Genomic DNA, 23,035 nt, shown 5'->3' with positions numbered 1-23,035 from the left:
ACTTGGCAGTAAGGATTTTAATTTCGTTGTTTTATCGTAGGAAGTGTATTGTTGCTGGTACCTAATTCAACGTAGATTGTTATTTTGGTGGCTTCTCAGTTCTAAAGTGAATTTTCATTTGTAGTTTCCACTTCAATATACTTGGCCCAAGATTTTTACACCAGCGCTGCTCTTTTGCGAATTTCACTACTTGTTTGTAGACATTGATAACTTCAAAATGCGGAGAATTATTCTCGAACAAAATCATGGTTATTTAACATAATTTCATGGGCACCCAGTTTGTTCGAAGGCGTTACAGATTGTCAAACCAAGTGTAATCGATCACGTAAGTATAAACTAGGGCTTCGCAAGACTACTGGCTATGCGTCCAGCCTTATCGAAAGGTCCGCAGTTGATGAAACTGATTTCAACTAATTTATCATTTATGGCTAATTTTTGTATTTTGACTTAGTCATGACTATGAAACACATTTACACGTGAACATCATTTCCACTCATTGTATTAGACGAATTGAAGCAACGTCCAAAAATTTTCGTTGACGCTGTGACTGGACTATGGATTTATATTGTATAAAAAAAGTTTTTTTATGGAATTTATAAATTTCTACTTGAATCAATACTGTTGAATTTGCTCGCTCGGAGTTATATGTTGCTTTGCTCGAAACACTTCCCTGTCTCTTAATAAATCAATTGTTCTCATACGAACGACTGAAACGAACACGACGCAGACTTACTTATTTCTATGGGAGATACAAGTAACAGTACTTGTAGTAGAATTCCTCCACTTAAGTAAAAAAGCATTTTTTTAGTATTGAAACTAACCTTGATAACGCGTTTCAATTGCATTCACAGATTCGATATCCTATTCCCTAGACTTGAGTGTAATTAATCCAAGAGTCCAAAAATTTCCATGCAAGCTAGTTTTGGCTGAGTATTTTATCTGGTAGAGAAACTATGCTTCATAGATCAAAGTATACTGAAAAATCTTGAAATTATAAGTGGTCGCTAACGTTACGATGCATTTGCAGAAGGACTTCTATCAGGGTGACTGATTCTGTGAATATAGCGTTAATCGCTATGACAGCAATTGTGTATAGAAAAAGAGTATACATGGTAGCTGGACATCGAAGACAGATAAAAGAGGTGAATTATACACGTGCAATTTTTAAGAATTTTATAGAAGTTGATTTAGAAATTAAGACTTCCAAAAATTAGACTAACAAACAATACAAAGTAATATTCCTTACCCATCTGAACCTCTAATTCACCGTTGAAGACTATAAAAGGATGAAAATCAACCATGTACCTAGTTCGTAATTATATATTTAATCTCGAAGTTAAGGTTCATTTTTCGCCGCACGCATCCAATTACGTCTTATGGTATACATATATATATGTGCGCACTATATCAACTTTTGATTACAATCGTGATAAATGGTGAGATTTGTCGGACAAAACAATGATTATCATCACATTCGAATCTGTACAGACCATTTTGGCAATAACCTGATTAGAAGGAAATTCCTGAGGCCCTTGATACTACGAAACGCTGTACGAAACATTGGCAGGGGATGACACTGGCACTTATTTCTATACGAAAAACGAATACGCGTTTTGTCCTCGTTTTTTAATTTTTTAAATCGCCAATTCGTAGCGTTGGCTGTTGTACGTATGACAGTCTTCGGTTCTTGATGCTCCGATATATGCATGCGTGTACACTCACTGCAACATACATATCGGACACTCCATGGCACAGGGCCATATGGCTGAGGGGGTCTGAAAATTACAGAATACACAATATTTGTTGCAAATTGCCATAAAGCAAAAATGAAGAATCATTTATGAAAAAGCTGTCCGTTCTCATTTGATTGATAGTATGGAATGACATACCTCAAGTGATTAACAAAATCAGTAAGGCCCTACAATATCGCAAAGTTGATTTACGTATCGCGATGAACTTGATCGATGTTGCTCTCTTTCAATTACAAGCCTTTCGAGAATCCGGTTTTGAAAAATGCCTAGCCGTTGCTAAAGACCGAACAGTTGAACATTCCGCAAACTTTACCCGAATCACGTACCCCACGGACAAGACACGACTTTTCGATTATGAATCTCAATGCGATGAACGATCAAACGATCCAATGGAAGGGTTGGAAATTGAATTTTTCAACAAATTACCCGACATAGCGGTATAAACTTTACGAGAACGTTTCGCGATGACCACAGACATTTGCCAAACCTTTTAGTATCATGCAAAACTCACACAACTTTATAGGATTATACAGATCCCAAATTTTTAATAAATCAATGTCTCTGGAAAATTTCCTAAAAAAGGAAGATGGAAACAGTGATGTTGACGGTGGAGAACTTGGCGAAGAATTGGAATCCATGATGGGTTACGTTGTAACATCTAAAATCGCTAACTTGAGTGCACCTCATGATGTTGTCGCACAATATCACCAAAGGTCTTGATGGAACCGAGTACAGAAATTATTATTCGAGCCAAGATCAGTTTACGGCCGAGCCCCATAATGTATTTTTCCGGCAAAGGATGGAAATTCACTTTGATGCCACTTGAGATCCAAGTGTCGGCCCGCCTAGCAAAAGTTAGAACTGCCGTATAAAGTATCGTTTTTTTTTAAAAGTCCACTTTTTGTAGCAGTTTTCGTTCCGTAAAGTGACGCTTTATACGGCAGCGAACAAACTTGCGGAATAAAGTCTTTATTCCGCAGTTTCGATGCGCAGTTCGAAGTGCGCGTCCCAAACTGCCGAATAAAATAGCTTCGTCGAACAGATCGCGACATAACCTCACTCTTCGTTTTGCTTTTCAATGCCCATACCGTAAAAAATGTTGTATGTGGCATGCCCGTAAACCGTTTTTTGGCTCGGATAATTTCGGTACTCGCTTCCGGCTCGCTTCCGGCTCACCTTCAGCTCGTCCTGAAATCTTTATCCTTGCCAAAAAAGCAGGCGGTTTACGAGCATGCCACATAAATAGCTATTATACGTCAGTTTCAATGCGCACTTCGAACTGCGTATCGAAACTGCCGTATACAGACTTTACAAGGCAGTTTCGAAAATCGCCATATAAAGTAAGACTTTACGGATCGAAAATAGGCGTCAAAAAGTGAAAAAAAAAGACTGAATTGAAGGTGCAGTGCAAAAGTCTTCGTTCATATTACTGGGTGTCCAGTGAAACACATAACGATGCTCCTTGCAACTGAACTTTGACTGTTGGTTTAGTATGTTTTACTAGACGTCTGGTAATTTTCACCAAGTCTAATGTAAATAGATTTTCTTGCAAACGCAACTAGATATTTCGGTGGTTCGTGTTCTACTAGTAGTCTATGTAGTAAATCGAAATCATTGTAGAAACAAGCATTTTTTCGTGCAGCCGTTCTTCTTTAGGCTATTTACAAAACTAGAAAAACGTTAAATACTAAGAGCACAGAAGCACTAGGTGAGCTTGAGGTTAATTAGATGCACTGCGATTATCTTCTTTCTAAATTGACATAACATTATAAATTCAAATTGTCGCATAATTTATTAAAAGACAGTTGCAGCAAAGGATAGGAATTACTCGTTTCTTAAGAGAATGCTGCTATACCTAATCAGTTTTTACCGATCGTGTCAAATGTCAAAATACAAAAACAGGAAATATTTATGTATCAATAAAATTAGAATAATGTTACCCTTAGGCCTAGGCGAAACGCGAGCTGCGATCTGATTCTAGAAATTGAACGTAAGATTTAGAATGATAGAATAGCAGGTCACATTTGTTCAAACAAATTGTGTTTGGTTCTGAGAGCCATCAAACCTGTCCTCGACATGCTTGACTATAATACTGGTCGACATATCTATACATCATGTACGTATACACATATTTGATCGTTCTGTTATTATTCTATAAATATTACAAATTCTTTCTACACTCAGTGTAAGTTCAGGTGAATCAGCTGTGCATACATCACATCCCTCGTTGAATATTTTACTTACTATAAATTCGCATAAAAACAAACGTCCAGTTTCGGCAATGATGTAAAAGCGGGGATCAATATTTAAGTGACCGTTTTGTCCAGTTTCAATCCACTAGAACAGATGAACGTTGTGTAGCAACTGTGCCATTTGTGGCCATCTTGATCAAATTCTATGTCTAATTTGACTCGTAATCACTTTAACTACTCGATTTGTGAATACAATGAGACACTAAGCAAGTTTCAGATCGAAATTTTTAATACTTGATACATTTTATTCTTTGAAAATCCGTCTTTACATAAGGCGAAGTACCCGTGTACCATTTTTGGTCACAATTGGTACTAAGGGGACTACAACCGGTACATCTACACGGACTTTACATTGCCGAAACTAATTTATATCACAGCTAAATTTCAAGAGCAATAACATTCTGGTACTGAAATAATCAAATTTTTTCAGAATATGAATATGAAGAATTTCACACATTCTTTAATTACTAGAACTCGGTGCTGATCGAATTATCACGGATAAACTTTTCTGCAGCTGTGAGTTATCTTGAGTCCAAATTCACTTTCAACGAAGTATTAATGCGACGATATTTTAATTTTCTATAATACTTGAATTTCAGCTATTAAATTTTCTTGTAAATGGAGGATGTAAAAAAATTATATCGATAGTGAAATTTTATTTCAAACAAAATTCTTATGGAAATGTAATTTTTTGAGTGACACACCTAGAAAAATGGTTGTGAAAAAATGACGTGGAATCAATTAGTGAAAACTTCTAAACACTAAGAGCTAAGAGAAAGAAAAAAAATTCTATTTTTCTAGTTCTATTGCACAAAAATTTTTGCGATTTCCTTCATTCAACATTATGGTGGTCTTTACTCAGGATGTTGACGATTTTTTTTCGGGGCCACTCCCTAAATCAACTTTAAAAAACTTGAAAACAAATCCCTAATTTCTTCAGATTTTTATCGCAACAATATATTTTATTGTATTTGGGAGAGGGTCTGGAAAAAATTTGTAACCACCTAAAATAAGGACCACCGTATTCAACATCGACGTGCTCAAAATGAGTTTAACAGTCGAATCTGGTTTTTCGGAAGTTTCGCGAAAACCGACCTTTTTTATAGTCTCAGCGGAGTAAAAAAATGGCAGTTTTTCGATGTATCTAATTTTTGTTCTGACAAACGTGCTGAGTTACCATCCCACAAACTTTCATCCTTATTTTTCAAGGCGTCCTGAATGTTATGCATATTCTATCATGCAGTCTTAAATCATTATCATTTCAGGCCTAACATATCACTATTTAATCGGCATTGATTTGATTGAATATACAAAAATCTTAACACATTAAATCCGGGCGTTTCCGCATAATCTATAAGCCCGCATGGCCAGTGAAGCGTTCAAACCATATTGGACTTTGTACATTTTTGATACGCCGCGACTATTAATGTGGCTCCACAATTTGTTACTGGACCCATTTACTCCGGCATTACAAGCGTAACGTGAGTTTATCACGTGCAAAAGTATCATCGGCGTAATACAATTTGGTAATCATGGATGCAGGCTACAAGAGTATAACTGCTTCTTGCATTTCGTCAATTGTTTTGCATGTACTGATGGTAACAAAGAAATAACTGTTACCATCCGAATACTTTGTATCTGAGTTTTAGAAAATCTTATCTGAACGCACCAAGTGTAAACATTGGAACTATACACACGCGCCTGAGATAAAAGAGAAAGTATAGTAAATTCTCACGCATTATACGAACAGTGGGACGAGAACGTAGCTTTGTGAATGACTGTACCCCATGATTGACGTGAATAACTGTGTCAGTTACTGTAAAGGGCCCCATAATATCGTGTGAAGAATCTGTGAAGTGTCCGCGAAAGAGAAATATTTCATATATTTTTCTCATCTTAAATATTGTACTTTCTATACAAATTATTCATTTTATAATTCAGGATGGATGAAGAGCTCAGAAAAATCGCGGTACAATTATTTGAAATTGACGCGTTAAGATTTGGCAGCTTCGAAACACACGCAGCTGGTATTCTGACACCGATATGGTTCGATCTGCGCGTGATTATATCACATCCGCATTTGTTGGTAAGTATTGCAAAGGTTTTCGCGTTATTCAACTTTTAGAAACGTCCCTACACTTAAGGTGGTTTTTCCGCTGGCCAACTAACTGAGAGAATGTCTGATTCTTTGATAACTCGATGAAAAAGTATTCTAGGTTATGTATACAAAATTTCAGAGTCATTAATCGGACACGTAAGAGAAATAATCGCTCTAGAAAAATAAGGAAACCAGACTTCATAACACATTAGTCACTCGCAAAATTTTAATCCAGTGATTGTGACGTCAACGACTTAGCAGTTGCGCAATAAACGGGTTATAGTCTGCACTTTGAAGTATTGGGTTTCTATGTGCAGGCTACAAAAAAATAACCGAAACTTCTGGAGAACTATTTAATGATAAATCGAGGCAAAAGTAATACTTAGACAGAATGCCAGGCTAGTCGTAAACGCGTAGGCATTGGCAACGTCGCTTTGTCTAATATAAGGCCTGTGCTTAACGTCGCGCCAGATTTGAAATTTACTTTGTTCTTCACATTTCATGTTTTATCATATTGCAGATATGTATATATCAATGTAAAAACAGAATACAAGAAAAACTATTTAAATATACACTTTCGGGAAGAGAAGCAGTCCGGAGAACACACAAAAGTATCTGCGTAGAGAAAAAATGATCCGATGTTAGTCAGACCGAAAAAGTAGCGACATTGCTGCTGCAGTTCTCATTCAATTATTATATCAGTAACGTATCAAACAAACATATCATTTCTTTCTGATTTCATTGTTAATTAGTGAAATATTATTTATACCAAATTTATAATTCATATTTGTATTATTTGAGTGAAAAGTGAGGTACATGACTCCCCTGTTTGGCAATTAGCTCCAAAATTTGATGTAATGCGAGGTTTGCGATATGATTCTGCTTGTACTATCTTCAATTTTACCGTTCACTCATGAAATTTGTACACGGGCTTATGTTAGAATTAACTTACACGGTACGTATACGTGTACACTTAAGGGGTCTAGTCTACGAGTAAAAAAAGGTGTTTTCAAGAATTTTTTTAATAAGTTTTAACTGTTAATATTGATATAGGCTTTGTTAGGCTTAAGAAATATACTCTCGAATTGCATAAAAAAATTTTTTTTTACTGATTTTAATCACTTTTTATACACGAAAACCGTAGTTGAAAATCAGTTTGAAAGAAAGGTCTGAAAAAAGTCATCAATCTTTTTTAACGTGAAATATATAAAGTTTCTGGTGGAAAAAAGGCAATGTGATATTTTTAGTTCAAGTGTTGTGCTAGGCAAAGTTGCATGATATCAAACAGGTTTCGCATAAAATATTATGAAATGAATTATAGCAATCATTACGTGAGTGGTATTAACATTTCCTGAGCGTTTGAAATTAGGATAAAATTCAAATGCAGGTATAAAAACATTTTTGTTAACCCATATGTAAACCTTACAGAAGTCTGTGTCTAGTATTTTGTGGAAATTTGCTGCAATAAACAGTAAGGGTATTTCCAAAATCTGTGGCGTCCCGTATACAGCATTACCAATCGCGACACTGATATCCGTCGAAGCAGACGTCCCAATGTTGATGAAACGAAAAGAGGCCAAGACCTACGGAACGAAGAAGTTAATCGAAGGCCAGTTCAACACAGGTGATACTTGCACTATCATTGAAGATGTGGTGGCGACCGGAAGTAGTGTTTTGAGGACTGCTAAGGATTTGATAAACGAGGGATTGAAGGTACAGGAAGCGTTTGTAATTTTGGACAGAGAACAAGGAGGGCGGAAGAATCTTGAAGAAAACGGTATACAAATGAGGAGCCTATTTACCCTCACTAGTCTTATGGAATATCTTGTGCAAGCTGATAAAATCACACCAGTTATGGTACAAGACGTCAAAGATTATTTGCAGCGAGATCAAGAATTGCTGGATAATTATATAAAAGGTATTATTATTACATATTTCTTTTGACATTTAAATTATTGAGGATCATCAAATAAAAAATAAAACCGGATTGTAGGAATCGATAAAAAAAAGAGTGGCTGATCCCATTTCAAAAGAATCTGAGTTTTCAATTTTTTAAAATAGTTAATTTTCTGTTTAAATCAATTTTATCTAACTCGTTCGCATCTGAAATTTGGAAAAATTTGTTTACCGAACTGCAGGTTTGATTGCTACAAGAATTCGTTAATCATATGACCATATTGAGAAATTTTTTTAATTCATTATTTTTTTCCCTATTTCCAGAAAAGTCTCCAAGACTGAATACATCCTAATTGGAAACTGATTTCACAGACGATGCAAGACTTGTCGAATGTTTAATTTATCTTGCGGTTTGTTCGACGAGACACGATGTTCAACCCCTCGCATCTACATCGGTTTTTCAATTCATTTAAATTGCATATCCGGGTGACACAAATTCCCATTGTAGTGCGTGCGAAGGGTTAAAGCAAAAACTACTTTCAGTGCTCTACAATAGTGGATACCTAAAAAAAACGAGTACAATTGTGAAATCGGAAATAGAATTGAAGGATTGCAAAAAGTTTTGAAAATCCTCGTCATATTACGAAATCTTTAAGGTATAAGAATCTAGCTTGGCCATCTGTGTAATTTCATATTGATTATACTCATATTTTCATCCATAACTAGTGATTCCTACACATAATATACAATCCGATTGAATTATTCGTAAAATGGGGCGTAGAAAATTCGAAAACCGTCAAAAGAAGTCAAAAATGTTAGTAGGAATACAATGTTGCTTCTGGACCACCAAAGTGAGTGTGAAGTGTGTATGTGTGTGCTAACCTAACCTAATCTAACCCGATAATTTTTTCGTGGTGGGGGTAAATTTTTTTGACCGAGGTTTCTGGATCACCGCGTTATCAACCTAACCCGAAAAGTGAAGGTAAATTCGCGAATTATCATCCCACAATGGTATAAAGTAGAGTTTAATGGCATCGCAATAGTAAAAATGGCAATTTCGTGGTAAGTAAAGCAATTTATTTATTCAGTGCGATGTTGCTAGCGTCGCTGGCGCGTACCAACCTCCCCCTTACCCGGTACAGTCTAATTCCATCGTAATTTATACACTAATCTCTCCCTATCATCGCTATTTAGATGAATGGCATGTCGCTCGGCAACGGACTCCGCCACCCCGACAGTCCAACAAATTTTTACCTCTGATGCAGTCCTATTCCCACAAGCGATTACAATCCTGAAAACGAGCAACTCGGTCGAAATGTGGTTGCGTGTACAGTAGAGATTGGCGTGCTGACGTAACGGATGAAGAGAGTTTGCTTGGTAACTGCCGGCTACGAGGCCGATGGACAACTTGTTCGGGGTGTGCTGATGCGTACACGTTTACGTTCAGGTTTGGTGCCGGGAAGTCTCCGAATTCGCCATATGACTTGTGCGGTCAGGTCGCCTGAGAGCTGATATTCGGGCGAGGTTCTGTTCATTGTGAACTCCATGTTGGATAGAGCAGTTCGCCACCAGTCAGTTTTATCAGTCCGCAAAATATGTTTGGTGTTGTAAATTTTGATTTGGACCCTTACCTCTGCGTTGCCGGTATCATTGTTGAGAGAGCAGGAGTGCGTGTCGGTCAGTAGTTTGATTCAGGGATGTATACGCCGGTCTTCTGATCACTTTCTTGTAAGACATCCCATTGAGGCAGCAGTTGGCTCTGACTGAAGTCTCCGAAAAATGAGTTGGTGGGCGTGATCGACGTGGAAGGTTGATCGATGAGTGTGTTCGTCTGTAAATGATAAAACTCCAATGCATCGGTAAAGATGTATAGATTTTCGTAAGCAATGCCTCGTTGTGATATATTTACCAAATCTTGCAGTTCAGCCATTTTTTTCCCAAAGGTGGCGTAGGTCTTCGGTGTTCAGCTTGCGGAATGATTGTGATATTGGATGGTTTTCTGGCGAGGTTATTATACGCCTCGGAAATGGTGGCGGGGTGCACAGGCGGTTATCAGAACATTGTTTGGGAAAGAATATAGTACTTTTGCATGTAAAGCGGTCAACGGGGTCATGCGAATATCTTAGTGACGGTTGAATGCACGTAGACGACCGATTATAAACCTGTACTTGCCTCAAATTGAGAATACCAATGAGAGACCGCGGCAGCAACTTTGTAATAGCCTATTCCGAAGCGGATACTGTGACAGTAATGAGAAAATGCTGTACAGGCTGATCTTTGGTCGGTTGTACTCCCCCCTTCCAGGTGCCGAGAAATGCAACTGCAGCTATTATGTTGAGTATGGAGTGTAATGACCTCGACGTGGTTTCGCCGACTTATGATAATACAGCTCTTTGATGGAATGTATAATAAGTTGAATGCGTGAATTTTGATTAGACTCAGCTGGAGCATAAAATGTGATGGTTGGTATACGGATGAAAATATTGCAATGCAAAAGTATTGCAAAGGCTTAAAACAATATAACGGAATTGTTATATATTTGGGAGTAAAATAAAACTATGCGGCATGCAGGTTAATATGATGTATATTTTGTTGTTGATAATTAAAATACAAAATTTATATTCTCCACTACGCGTTTGAGGGACTGCATCACCTCATGGCACCTGGCGGAGCCCTCTGTAAACTTAGTGAAAATAAAGAGGACCGTCCCACATCTCCGACATTTAAAAGAATCCGTATCCACATGGGAAGCATAGGATGAAACCTGATGACGGTAATCTTGGGTAGTAGAAATGTAAATAATGATAACGGTGTGAGAGGATAGAAGGTTGCGATGTCGAAGTATTGGTTTTTGGGAGTCAATGTTGGTTTTAAATTACTGTAAAACAAAGCAGCTCGGACAAATGCATCCGGGCTTACCGATCTCCGAAATTTCGCTCGCCTTACCGCATCGTACACCGCTCCATTGCTGGCAGAAATGCTGCCGAAGAGCTTCGCAAGTCAGCTGCTGCACGCCGGCCCAGTCAAGCTGTGCGGCCACACGGGCCACAACACCAACGTTGATCAATAGGTAGGACTGGTCGTTCATGACTTCTGCAGATTTTGAACTGCATCTTTTCTCATGCAAACTGCTTTTATTCCCGACTCAACCATAAAGTTAAATTTTTTGACCTGAAAAGCGGGACAAAAGTGGCATATATTTTTCCCGCTTAACTTTTTTCCCGCAGATCTCATTTTTCCCGCATAATGGGAATATATGATAGAATATGTTACAAATTGATGTTTAACGTCTTAACTCTCGGTATGTGGCATTTGATGATGATAACAATGACGATGACGATCACCATAATGATAATGATGATGAAAAAACAATATCCCTAAGAATATTATTCGCCCCCCCCCCCAGGGCCTGCAGCCATGGACCCCCTCTTACGCTTTAGCTTCCGCTGACCCTGTCAGTTACAACTATGGAAACTTTTACATTACTTATACGGGGTCACTCGGACCCCAACCAACTTTGGAACGTTATTATTCTACATAAAATTAGTTACGACTTGAAGTTCGGAGATAAAATTTCACAATTCAAAAGTAGACCCGAATGTTAGTTTTAGAAAAATAAAAAAAGATGCAAGATGTGGGACGAGATGTGGGAGAAATTCTTGAAGACAAAAAAGTGAAAGGAAATATGCAATACATACATGGGATCTCTGAGAACAACTCTAATCTGTAAAAGTAGAAAACAAGTATTGTTTCTTATTAGTCTGTCCTACTCAATTGAAATCCATGGTTGCGTTTGCCAAAGGAATACGATGTCAGTTGTGGGGTGTTGAGAAAACCTGTAAAAATCGTGAAAGGCCTTTCTGCTTTGTTGATTTTGAAAACAAACAGACTGTGTGAAACGTAGAAAATTCATAACTCATTCTTACCTATTCGTCTGGTACAAGCAACCACGCATTTAAATTTACCCAGACAACGGTATAAGAATCAATACTCATTTCCTATTTTCACGGATAAGAGTTTTCTCTTGTGTTTGTTAAAAAAAACACGAGAGAGCACTAAATGGCAACAAAGGAGCAATTATCCGTTTGTTGCAACCATCTCCCGTTTCTGATACCACTCGAACTAACTTCAAAAATCCCTCTCATGTTTTTTTGAGTTTTCCAGAAAACTAAGGTGGCGGACAGGGGGGGGGGGGGGGGGGATGAAAATATTATCAGAGCAATTACGAGAGATTGGAGAGCAATTGGAAGCAAGTATTCGATTTTTAAAACTACCATTCGTATAGTCAAAATGACACATCTATTTCGCACCACTTGACTCTGGAAACGGGTCTGTCTGGTTTCTCCTAATTTTCTCGAAAACAATTAGGAAGTAGTGGATAAAAATAATGCAGCAATTAGGAGAAATTAGGAGAAATGTGGAGTAATTGAGATTTACTTTGTTTAGACGAACCAAAAATTCAATTTCGTGCCATTTAGCCTAAGGACAAATGTCAATTTTGATTCTGCAGATTTTTTTGAAAAATATAAAGCAATGAGCGATGAAAAGAGTCAAGCAATTTGGAGCCTTTCATATCTTTTTCGTTCAGTCAAAATGAAATTTTTGATTTTCTGTCATTGGACTCTGAAAGAGGGCAATTTCGTTTTTATCACTTATCTCGTAAACTTCATTGGGCAATTAGTAAGTGTTAAAGAGCTATTAGAGGCTCATTTTCATATCGCTCAACCTTCATTATCGATCAAAGAATTAAAAAAATAAACAATCTTCGGTCAACGAATGGTATCAAATCGGTACTAAGTATAATGTACGATGCAAAAGTTATACACACTGTGATGGGAACTGTATGCATCTATACGACTCCAAGAACTATGGTAAGAGCGTGTAAAATACTCTGATGGTAAGCTGCACATCGATAACTTACAATGCAGGGAGTGCGCCACTTTAGTTATCGGCTGAGACGTAAGTATCGGTACAGATAGGAAATTTTTTTACCGACGTTCCCGTCTGTTAAGAAGCTCTGCGTGGGTCGCCCGAGCTGACTGTCGTTGGTAATCTTTCATAATCTTTGGCCACGGATTACAATGAAAATTTCTCCATTCTGTATTTCTCATTTGAATAAACGACGTGGTTCTAGTGGGAAAACCCATTTCACACTATCCTTGATGAGTAATTAAAAAAGGTGTGACAGGCGTAATTTCAGTCGGTCAAGAAGGAATACATAAACATTCCTTTGCGAATCGTCGAGGAATTCAACAAATTCTGAGCAAAGCGTTATTTAAAAATGGCGTCGAACGACGCTCGTAGCTAACCCTCTCTGCCATATTTCCTCAAATTTCATGGTTCGCAACGGTTCAATTCAATGTACTTAGAGTAGGATCACTTCTTCATCAACGACTGAGAGCAAATCGTGCCGTTTACGTTCCAAGAAAAGCGTGATTAAGAGGAGGAGCTTGTGACGTGTCATTATACCTGTACATCGAATGTCGACCCACGTTCATTATTCGTTCATTCAATTTGGTTAATTGGCAGTCTACTCCTTCCAAGCGAAACCTCTCGCACAAAGAGTTTGAATCTCTCGACACGAATATGGGTAAGTTTTATTTTCTAATCGAATCTCAATCCTCTTGGCTCTGATAACGTTGCGTCTTGAAAGGGGGGTGTGGCTACTGCCATATTTTGTTCTCACTTCACGCTTCAAAGGATGACCATAAAACCATTATTTCGAGTATGAAGTACTCTTCACAGCAAAGGATCCATTTAATTCATCATTTGCCGCTTAGTTCAATTCCCCTACCATATTATATCGACGTATAAATTCTTCTCTACAATCTAATCTAGAATCTACGTTGCTATGTAGTTTGATTAGTCATCAGATAATCGCTTGTGTCGATTAAAGTAAATGCTGGTCTGCTCTCTTTGTGAAATTTGGTTCGTAAGTGTTGAAGAATATTGAGCTATGGCTCAGCAGTGGAGACGCAATAGAGGAACCGAAGAAGCCTCTGTTGCGGTGCCCCTGAATAAAAAAAGATTTAATAGTGCAATTAGTCTGGACAGGTATTCTGACCATAACATTCATGATCGCTATGAGATCAACGATGAAACGAGTAAGTTACAACCTACCCTTCCAAAATCAATAAAATCATACTGTTCACGTTTTATTTAGTCATTTGACAGATGAAAATAATTTTTCGTAGTCAAATTTTCAAACAACGTTTAGGATAGATAAGAAGATTTCATTCTTTCCATGGCAAGATTCACTCGTCCGAAATGCATTTTGCTAGAACTAATTTGTTCGGCGTTCAAGATTAAATATAACAGATATAGTGACGGGAGTATGTATCTTGTCAATAAAGTAGTCATTGTTTTTTCGCTATTCAAAATGCTTCTGCGTGTCGTATCTTTTTTCTTCAATTCTAGAACCCTACACACGGGTACGCCTAATCCCACATAATTTAAGAGAAATGCTAAAATCATTTTTCTTATTTTGTTCAGTCAAATTTTTCACAGCGAAAAATTCATATTAGGTTTTTTTGCACATACTATTCCATTCTTCAGTCTTTCACCACTCGAATGACAAAAAAACCTTTCTACGATAAACAGTCCGTTAGCAACGTTGATTTGAAGTGCTAGGGTGCGCGTAAGCCCTGTGTAAGTTATTTGTTTTGTACATATAGTGTCGATTCCTAGAGTCAAGATGGTATTATTTTGAATTATGTGTACAACAAAATGTCTCTGATTATTGCTCAATCAAAATAATAGATGATCCAAATCTATCCAATACCAAAATACAAAAATAAAAGGCAGCCTAAATAATGACATTTAGGGGATTTCAAGGCGGAGTAAAAGTAATCTATTAGCAAAATATGTTGTTCAATGTATTCATGGGTTTGCACTTGAGTGCATAAGGACTCAACCCTTTCGACGTTTTAAATTCTGCGTGACCATTAGCAATACATTCATCACGCAGCTAATTTTCAAATCTAACTGCTTTGCAGCTAATCCAAATTCTCATGAGGCTATTTGTTTAAAAATTGGTTCAGTAAAAACTAAAAATGCACGTAAATTTCTTTGTATTCTTTCACAGGAAACATGTGCAACGACATAATGGCCAGAGTGCCGTACGCCACTCTGATAGCAACGATCATGTGTTGTCTTGGAGTGGGAATATTTTGTGGTACTATGTACCGCGGCGCCACACTTGCCTCCTTGATGTTAGACCAGGTAAATTTTTTTTTTCCCTCACTATCAACTTACAGTTTGAATAAATCATGTGTAACTAATATTCTCATCATTCAATTATGCAGGTGTTTCACCAGCGACTTACTTGGCTTGAAGCAGTGCAGCTCATTTTTGCCATAGTAGGAGCGAGCATGGCAGCTCTTGGATTCATGATACTATGCGTCGGATGCCTAGCAACCGGTGCAACAAGGCACAGAGTATATCGAGCTTGGAGATCTAGAGTCGGTGGAAGGATTTCTTGTGCAGTTGTAAGTTTGAGTTACTAAATTCATTTTCGGTTTGATGACATCATTTCTGTAAATAATTCCAGTTATTTCCTGCAAAAGCTAATATTTACCAGCTGGAAACTGGAATGTGAAAGACTGATCTTCGATCGAATTTTTAGTATTCTGTTTTTTCTCTAATTTTCATGAACAGTTGTTCAATTTAAGTGCAAAATTAAACAAAAGATAAACTTGTTTGGGTGTCTTTCTCACGATAATACGAAAAATTCTCAAATTACCAGCTGCCTGTTTGAAAATGTGGAAGAACTTTGAATACGACGTTGAATGATTAATTTTTTTCTATTTTCTCAATTTCCCTCTTCACATTATCAGCACAACCGAAAGCCTCGTCTGTACATTACTTTTAAAATTATATCTGTACATTTGGCTAAAACACGTGTTGATTACTTTTCAGTTTATGACGATCACTTACATTCTACAACTTGGCTGGCTGCTTATATTCGCCTTTCTCGTGATAACAACTTTGATCTTCAGTATATTTTGGGGGATGTGCAGCCACCCCAGAGTTCAATCGCTTGATCAATGTATAGATTTCACACAGTTCGGTAAGTCTTCAATTTCGTTCTTAGAGTAGCTCATCAGATAACCAGCTCAAAAATATTTTCTTCATTAAACAAAACTCCGAATTACGTCGGATATTTAAATTCAAATAATAACCAACTCTATTCCCGCAGATTTTCTATTCCCGAATAATACACGAGTGGAAGATATGAAGGTGTGCGGTTCACAAGAAGTAAAACTATTTTGCAAGGATTACGTGGAAAAGGCGGAAGTAATGTTTATTCTGGCAACAGTCGCTTCTCTCCTCGTTGTTCTCAGTTTGATTCATTATTTGATGTGCCTTTCGGCGAACTACGCACACATCCGAGATCACGAAAAATTCCAAGAATTGCAGGAGCTCCAATACCTGCAAGATCCGGACATAGATTCACCGCAGCCACCCCTTGGGTCAGCTCATGCAAAAAATAGATACTAGGATACGGCCCGCGGGATCTATGCCAGTCATCCGTTATAAGCTTCGCGTCTAAAGTGCGAATTCACAACTTTCATCATTTCTTCAACATGTCCGTCCGAGCGCCTTCAACATTGTTTCCTGTGCTTAGGTTTACGATTAATATTAACAGTTCTTGCTCACTGACACTCCCATCGATTCACTGGTCACAGATCTCGCGGGAAAATGGTACTATGCCGTCCATTATTTCTTGTAAAGAAAATATAATGTAATCTAATATTATTAGTTTTCTATGTTATAAAAGTGGAGAAAACTCACAATGCGGGTTGCTAAATCTTGCGGCAGTTTTTAGGGTTTAAAACATATCTTAGCAGATTAATTATTGGTGTATCTTATAGTTTATGTGGTTATTATAAAGGACTGACGATGGGTTGTTCAAGCGGTGTAGCATTGCATGCTGCACATTGCACTAACCATTGGTGGTTAAACACAAATCTCATTACGTTTTGTCTTGTCTAATCAAATATTCATTATACTATATTAACGTATTTGCGTATGTATACACGGTAAAGATCAGTCACCATTGTTTATAATGATAACATAAGATTGTTATTACTATTTTTGTATTATGTATCTATCCGTAGTCAGACATATTGACTAAGAGCAAGATGTCAAGGCAAACTTATTTAATCCTAATATCAATATCGAGTATTGTGCGCAGTACCAAGTACTGTACCAGTGCTAATATATGTGTTCGACCAATTAGTTATATGTAAATGACATTCCAAAATGTTACACATCAATATTAAACTTTAACGTATTAGGCGAATAAGTATTATAAACATATGTCGAAACATTGATGAGTGTATTGCGAGGTAATCATTGCTCCGAGATTTTTTATAAGTGATATATATGTTTAAGTATATACACCACATATTTTATACGAATGACGAATAAAAATTAAATAAAACAGTGACGGTTAAATTCCAATCTTTTGATCATCAATGCCGAGTTTGATTAACAGTACATTGTTTCATTTATAAATGAATAAATTAAACAGCACAACGATATAAAGTCTATGATTCTAAGTCGATTAAAGCGCTCGCGATAGTAAGCACAATAAAAAAATCTGTTTAAAGTTGGAATAGCATGGATTGCTACGTATGTCTACAATAACATCTCCTATTATAAAGAACCAAAAACCTAGGTGAGCATTTCGTCGAAAATTCTATCCGAGCATTCCTTATGAATTACGCCACTTGCAAAATCTTTTCGGAAATTTTTCAAAGTCCGAGAAGTTTGAAGAAGACAGTTGATGAATTTTTTTCAAGCCTTGAAAACGTATTTTCTCTATTTTTTAACATTTCCAAATTGCACCATTTCCCACATCACGTTGCGGCTCGAATAACAAAGCTCGTCAGAGAAGCATCGCAAGCCGCTGTGCTGTGGATTTTCTTGACGAGCCGCAAGGTCGCAATCCTTGCGAGTATCCGCATGCACACACGCACCAAAAATTGTTCTCACTTAAAAATTGTGAACTTGAATGGAAATTTTTTTCAAAAGTTGTTTGTTACAATTCGACAAATTTTTTGGTGAAAAAAGTCATATTTCCATTTAAAAAAAAACGTGTTGGACATCTCAAAGCGAGCTTTTGTTATTTTGAACCAAAATAATTTTTTTTTTCGGGCGTCCCCTTCGAACCCTAAAAGTTTCATTATACTCAATACTCAATCGGATTCACATTTTCCGAGATAAATCAGGTGTAAGATTGAAATGGGACACCCGGTATATCCCTGTCACAAGTATAGACGCTTTTATCGCATCTGAAGAGTTTCAATTCATACATTTCTCGAAAGATATCAACGTCGAGAAGAACGTCACAATAAAGTTTCTTCATTTGTACTAATAATAAATGGGTTCAAATTAAATATATTATGTTTCTGGTATAACCATTGTGTAAACACATAGAGATCCATTCATGATTGGAATTTTGGAAAAATAACCAATGGATGATCGCCTTTCATACCGTATGAAATTTTACATAAAATACATGTATTTTCGTATAAATAAAAGTGAAAAGTATTAATTCTCACTTCAAAACTTAGCGAAAAGCTTATAAGAAAATTCATTTCCTCAGATGGATTCATTATTTTACCACATTCACTGCAATTTGCATGTGAGATAGTCAAGTCTTATCACGAAAGCTTCTTTTTGAAGATCGAGTCTGAGAAAACCAAGAGGAAGTCATACTACAGGTGAAAGGGTTTAGCTTCCACGTCGATGACGATCTTACAGATTCGAGCCTAGTCGTTGTCGGGAATAGGCACTTAAACCTGCATCTTAACAAGTTCTCAAGGAGATTAAAATACCTACACTTCTTTCAAGTAGGAGTGGATATATGGTATTCAAGAGCTGTTCCCCTATCGCGATTTACGATACACTCTGTCACGAGATCTTGAGAAACGATGGAACACGACCTTTTATATAAAGATTTTATAAAAAAATTAAAAAAGTATTCCTAGATCCTCTGACATTATATCATCAAGACGTACATTCTCTTTTTTTTCTATTTTAAGTAATTTGTTTGTCACACCTATTTCATGAGAAGTGAATTAAAAGCAAAGTGTATTTTCAAAACCTTTCGTAGATTTATTAAATCAATTATTTATTACATGGAAATACTTGCTGGGAAAAATATACAAAAGAAATTTTTTCGACCCCCGTGGTTGCCAGGCAACTTGAAACTATGGTACCCAATTAAAATGGCCGTGAATGCTGCATTTTCAATTCCATTTTGACTCTACGATCAATTGCAGTACTAACCAATTATCGAACGCTAATGCACACGAAACAAAATTATGGCAACGATCCGGTAGGGATAATTTTGTCGTGTATCCTATGAAAAAAATGCTTTGTACTAGAAAGAACTGTGTGTAACTATTGTTTATTGTATTTCAAGATGAACATTTTCGAGTGTACGATCGTACAGAGATTTGAAATAAATGAAAACTAACGCACCAATAAAATCACCAGTTTCTAAATTCTGTATTAAAAGAAATTAATTCATCGAGCAAAATTAAATTTTTTCTCCTTTTTCAGTTTTTTTTTTGTTTATGCTGCAAATCAGTTTAAACTATGTTCTTTTCTCCGAGCAAACAAATATTCAATTTCTTGATCCTTGTGTACCAAAATAAAAATATTTTTCTCCACTAATGTATTATTATTGCAACATGGAATGAAGTGCAGAATATCAGAAGAATATGTGCAGAAATGTAGGTAAGTTTTCAAAAATTCGCAAGATAACAGTTGGACAGTTCCTGTTGGCGTACCAAATGTTCCTACACTTTAATATCTCGTCGAATATCATTCTCGCACATCATATTGTCAAGAATATTATTATGGAACATATACTGAGTATTGCATTGGTTATTTCACCACCATTTATAACTTTTAATGAGGAATAATAAGTATGTACATCAATTTGAATAAGAATTATTCTCTGTTTATTAAACGTTATTTCGCATACACGTGTATCCTAGAAGATATAAATTCAAAAAAGAATTCTTCTTCTTGTATATACCAGAATTGATAAGACAAGTAGATATATTCTTTGCATTTCAAAGAATAAGCTATACAAATCTATAGGTATACTTGTATTATATAGAATGAATCATAAATGTGTTTTCATTCAAGTTATGCAAGTGATCAGAAATGGGTTAGAGTTATCTTTATACCCGGTAAACAAAAATAAATTTATCAATTCTATCATTCAGACACTTCAAATTGTAGCGAATATTGAAAATAATTGCTTTTGCATCGCTTGAGCTAATTTTTCCGAAATCCTTTCTATCTGGTTTTCTTAATTTTTCATCGTATTGAAGCGGTTTGGATTGAAAAAACGATATCAAGGTTCTCCTTCGCAATATCAGTACATTCTTTGCATTCTTATTACTTAGGCAAATCACCGTAGCTTCCGAATGAAGTAAATTGATAAACACTCAACGCGCTCCAACCATGTCGTAATAGTATACCAAAAAGCATCGATTTTCAACAGTAAAAGCCCCTAAGATCTGGCTGGTAAGATATTTTCATGGCAATTTAATCTTGCCCATCTCCCAGTTGACCCGGTTCTTTTCAAATAAGAAAATTTTCGAGGCTGTTGTTGGGTCAAAGTTCATCTGAAGCTATCGCGCACACGGAAACTGCAGTATTGCGCAAGGGCTGGGCAGCAAGAACGTATTGCGCAGAAGATACTTCTTGTTTCGACGATGCTATGTTACAAGCACAATATGATATTTTACCCTTGTCTCGGGTGACTCCCGCATACGGATATATACGAGTGCACGCCCCATTCGTCGATGACTGTACCAGGTACCACCCTGTCGCAAGGGGGTGTAAATCACCCCGCGGTGCAACGCTAGCCCAAAAGTATATGCAGCGTACCGTATTTCTCGAGAATAATGGTTTGCAGTTAATCGATAATTACGTTGCAGGCGAGTGCTCTGGTAGTAAAATTGAAATTTCACTTGCAGAAGGACGAGAACTGTTGAACAATTTTTTTATGCAAATGTTTTCAATAATCGAAATGATCAAAGGCAGGGGAATTTCAACGGCGAATTCATTGCGGTAGGGATCAGAATGTTGCAATGCGTTTTTGTACCCAGTTAACTTGTCGACTTGGTTTCTCTCTTAAGAGATCGGAAAAATCAAAAAATTTGTTAAATATCAACATAATCTGGAAAAAGGGCAAGATTCAATTTTCTTCTCTTCTTCATCCACGCCTTAAATTTTCAACTATTTCAGCTTTATACATATGATAATTCTCGAAAAAATCCAAATGCGTTTTGACCCGAAATCTGCGTTGTGAAATCGTGAATTTGCTTTTCACTTCAGGGTCAAACAAGCCCACGCACTGCCGTCCCAAGATTACATTATACAAGCGAAACTGCACTCAAGTGTAGCTATTAAGGGGGTGCTCTGGTGGATGACGTATCGATATTGACGTAAGTATCTCCAAATACCGAAGTCCAGGTATAAAGAAATGGATTCTACAAAATCGTAATAGTAAATTCGTAGAATTAATGCCACTTCTTTATTTCTGTGTCAAACGAAAATGCATTGGAATGTTTTCTTTCAGAATTGCGTGTGCAGTATGGGGCTGTCAAAACCATTTTTGCGTTTGAGATATGCGGACTTCGATATTTGGAGATACATGCATCAGCGTCACAATCGACCAGGGCACCCCCTGAACCACTTACTTCGCCACCGTACAAGTATGTGGCAATTGCGGATGGAATTGCATATATCGCAAAGTGTGAGACGCCCATGCATGCGCTGTGAAATGGTTTGAATGATCGTGACAGACGTAGGTATAATCTGGCTGCATACACACCGGCAAACGTATACCTATGCACTATGCATGCACAGCGTAAATCCACTATATAATTTTCATTTACCCTATTTAGAGCTGTTCAGACCTCCGCGGGCTGCAGCGGCGAGGCCATCGTGCCATCGCACATACCTCGAGCCCTGCACTCCATCGCCTATAGCCAAGTGTACGTATGCATGTGTGAGTGCACTCTACAGTACAGACAGTGGGAGTCGATGCAGGTAGGTGCTGTGGTCGGGGTCGATATTGCAGGCGGGCGTTCACTGTACAGCCTAAAAAATAAGTTTGTCCGCGCATAGTTGCCAAGGTGCATAATGTGCATATAGGTATAGGTTCGTAGCCCATACGTTGCACTCGTCGTTAAGCTTTGTGTTTCGCGATACAAGCAATATTGCAAGGACGGATAATTTAAGAAGACCGAGTGTACATTTGTGCTGTACGTTCGTTTTGTTCGAGTTACAATTAAGAATAATTTTGGCAACATCAAATCCAAATTCCAGTTCATTCATGTTTCATGGAGCTCCAGGCCTCCCAGACAGAAATTTTAACGAGGTCAACGAACCGGAAGTCTCGCCGAAGAACCGACGATTCCCGATACTCTAGTCGCTTGAAATTTGATGAAACTGCTATAGAACGATCAGTATAACCATTTCAATGGTATTAAATTTGAACATAATTGTTCGTCTGCAGAGGTCACCAGTTTAGTGAACATTGAAAATCAGAAACTGGATAGAATATCTGTTACACTACGTACATATACCATAGTTATATGTACTTGGATAAACGAATACAGAAAAAAGTAGAGTTTGGTAAAATTTTGGATCACATTTCTATTTCTCTTTCAAATTTCTTTTATATAACGACACGTTTCGACGGGTGAACTGTACACAACATCGATATATAACCCGTTGTTTCAATATGAAAAACGACATCTAACTGGTTCTCGTTTGCTTATACGATGCATTTAAAGAGATTGTCTAGTAATTGCAAAATAAAAAAAATAAAAAAAATGCGATAAAAAAGCGAATCTGGAATGTATTATGCCAAACAATCGTCCTACATGCGCATATCTTCAAGTCTTCTATCTCAGCTATATTACAACTCGACGAACATCATTCTACAGAAACGCAGACAGCACCTGAACTTGGGTTGATTAATGGGCAATCGGTACTTC

General features: G+C 37.1%; 2 protein-coding genes across 3 annotated transcripts; both read left to right on the top strand.

The window, feature by feature from the left end:
- The first annotated feature begins 5,896 nt into the window (after positions 1 to 5,896).
- LOC124412194 (uridine 5'-monophosphate synthase-like) lies at positions 5,897 to 8,613 on the top strand. The gene is made up of 3 exons (XM_046891875.1): positions 5,897 to 6,089; positions 7,530 to 8,019; positions 8,322 to 8,613. Exons 1-3 carry the CDS (start codon positions 5,946 to 5,948, stop codon positions 8,348 to 8,350), a joined length of 663 nt encoding a protein of 220 aa, XP_046747831.1. The 5' UTR covers positions 5,897 to 5,945; the 3' UTR covers positions 8,351 to 8,613.
- Positions 8,614 to 13,078: 4,465 nt separating this feature from the next.
- Positions 13,079 to 17,448, top strand: LOC124412555 (neuronal membrane glycoprotein M6-b). Of its 2 annotated transcripts, none has more exons than XM_046892531.1 (5): positions 13,079 to 13,587; positions 15,082 to 15,218; positions 15,302 to 15,484; positions 15,915 to 16,065; positions 16,195 to 17,448. In XM_046892531.1, the coding sequence occupies exons 1-5, from the start codon at positions 13,584 to 13,586 to the stop codon at positions 16,494 to 16,496; spliced, it is 777 nt and encodes a 258-aa protein (XP_046748487.1). In that variant the 5' UTR covers positions 13,079 to 13,583; the 3' UTR covers positions 16,497 to 17,448. The 2 variants fall into 2 exon arrangements, with proteins under 2 accessions (XP_046748487.1, XP_046748486.1); XM_046892530.1 differs by lacking the exon at positions 13,079 to 13,587 and adding an exon at positions 13,791 to 14,101.
- Positions 17,449 to 23,035: the final 5,587 nt, after the last annotated feature.

This window comes from Diprion similis, chromosome 11 (assembly GCF_021155765.1).
Source record: "Diprion similis isolate iyDipSimi1 chromosome 11, iyDipSimi1.1, whole genome shotgun sequence".
Lineage (NCBI taxonomy): Eukaryota > Metazoa > Arthropoda > Insecta > Hymenoptera > Diprionidae > Diprion > Diprion similis.
Note: the sequence above shows the minus strand (reverse complement) of the source record. Positions and strands in the feature narration are given on the sequence as shown.

Excerpts from the sequence above, each read along its gene's own strand:
- LOC124412555 (XM_046892530.1), top strand. The coding sequence starts at position 13,954 with ATGGCTCAGCAGTGGAGACGCAATAGAGGAACCGAAGAAGCCTCTGTT. Across the intron at positions 14,102-15,081 it reads TGAGATCAACGATGAAACGA|GAAACATGTGCAACGACATA; the intron begins GTAAGTTACAAC and ends ATTCTTTCACAG. Across the intron at positions 15,219-15,301 it reads CCTCCTTGATGTTAGACCAG|GTGTTTCACCAGCGACTTAC; the intron begins GTAAATTTTTTT and ends TCAATTATGCAG.
- LOC124412194 (XM_046891875.1), top strand. The coding sequence starts at position 5,946 with ATGGATGAAGAGCTCAGAAAAATCGCGGTACAATTATTTGAAATTGAC. Across the intron at positions 6,090-7,529 it reads TATCACATCCGCATTTGTTG|AAGTCTGTGTCTAGTATTTT; the intron begins GTAAGTATTGCA and ends TAAACCTTACAG. Across the intron at positions 8,020-8,321 it reads GCTGGATAATTATATAAAAG|AAAAGTCTCCAAGACTGAAT; the intron begins GTATTATTATTA and ends CCCTATTTCCAG.